The sequence below is a fragment of the Pterocles gutturalis genome, unplaced genomic scaffold (genome assembly GCF_000699245.1).
Source record: "Pterocles gutturalis isolate BGI_N339 unplaced genomic scaffold, ASM69924v1 scaffold28, whole genome shotgun sequence".
Taxonomy (NCBI): Eukaryota; Metazoa; Chordata; class Aves; order Pterocliformes; family Pteroclidae; genus Pterocles; species Pterocles gutturalis.
Window position 1 is genome coordinate 1 of NW_010122569.1, and position 1,171 is coordinate 1,171.

Here is a 1,171-nt window from a genome sequence, read left to right on the forward strand (position 1 = left end):
TAGATTTGACAATGTTTCATATCTGGATCGCTGCCTGCATAGGTTCTGTTTCCGCTGTGTCCAGGAATGGTCAAAAAACAAAGCAGAATGCCCTCTCTGCAAGCAACCTTTTTTCTCCATTTTCCATACCATTCGTGCTGAAGATGACTTTAAGGAGTACATACTGAGCCCTTCAGAAAATAGGTCTTTTGCCAGCCCTGATGGGCGGAGATTTCGTTACCGCACCACCTTAACAGGGGAACGTCGCAGTGGCAGTTCCGCTTCCCGAAGGACACTCTCCCCTCCAGATAACGGGGTATTGTTTGAAGGGCTGTCGAACGAACCAGTGAGGCAGAGAGACGGGGAGATTCAGCAGATGATAAGGAGGCTGGCGTCAAGGAGGCAGGCTAGCACAGAGGGCAGATCTGTGCGGCAGATTCAGGAGGAGGAGATGATCAACTTCCGCAGAGCTCTGTACCGTACTGGTGTGCGTATTCGTAGTATTCAGGATGGTGGCCGCTATCGAGACATTTCGGCAGAGTTTTTCCGCCGCAACCCTGCTTGCCTCCACAGGTTGGTTCCCTGGTTGAAGCGAGAACTTACAGTCCTGTTTGGTGCCCATGGATCTTTGGTTAATATTGTACAGCACATTATCATGAGTAACGTGACCAGGTATGATCTGGAAAGTCAGGCCTTTGCTGAGGATTTAAAGCCGTTTTTGCTGAATCGGACTGAACACTTCTTACATGAATTCATCAGTTTTGCCCGTTGTCCTTTTAACTTGGAAGCATATGATCAACATGCCAATTATGACTGTCCTGCACCATCATATGATGAAGGAAGCCACTTGGACTCATCAATTATTACAATATCTCCAGATATGGCGTGTTCTCAAGGGACAGATAACCGTTCGTCTGTGACTGGTCTTGGTCAGGCCCCCTGGGATGATGAAACTCCAGGGTCTTCCTATTCCACTTCCGAAGAGGTTCAAACAACCGTAGCTTCTCCTCTGGAGACATCAGAAAGTTCTGATGAGGACTCTCCTACAAAGAGGCGAAGAACCAAACCTCCAGCACAGTTACAGGCTACTGCTGACTCAAATGACAGTGACTCTTCCTCGGACAGTTAGACAACTGTGTTATTGTTGGGTATGTTAAGCCGCTAGCTGAGAGGACACCAGAAGTGGTTGAGC

General features: G+C 48.3%; 1 protein-coding gene across 1 annotated transcript; it reads left to right on the plus strand.

The window, feature by feature from the left end:
• Window positions 1-4: 4 nt before the first annotated feature.
• Window positions 5-1,164, plus strand: TOPORS (topoisomerase I binding, arginine/serine-rich, E3 ubiquitin protein ligase; the record flags this gene model as incomplete). The annotated part of the gene is given in 2 exon segments (XM_010077544.1): window positions 5-1,099; window positions 1,102-1,164. Coding segments are annotated over 2 exon segments (1,158 nt in total), but the record flags the coding sequence as incomplete, so codon positions are not given.
• Between the last annotated feature and the right edge of the window lie 7 nt (window positions 1,165-1,171).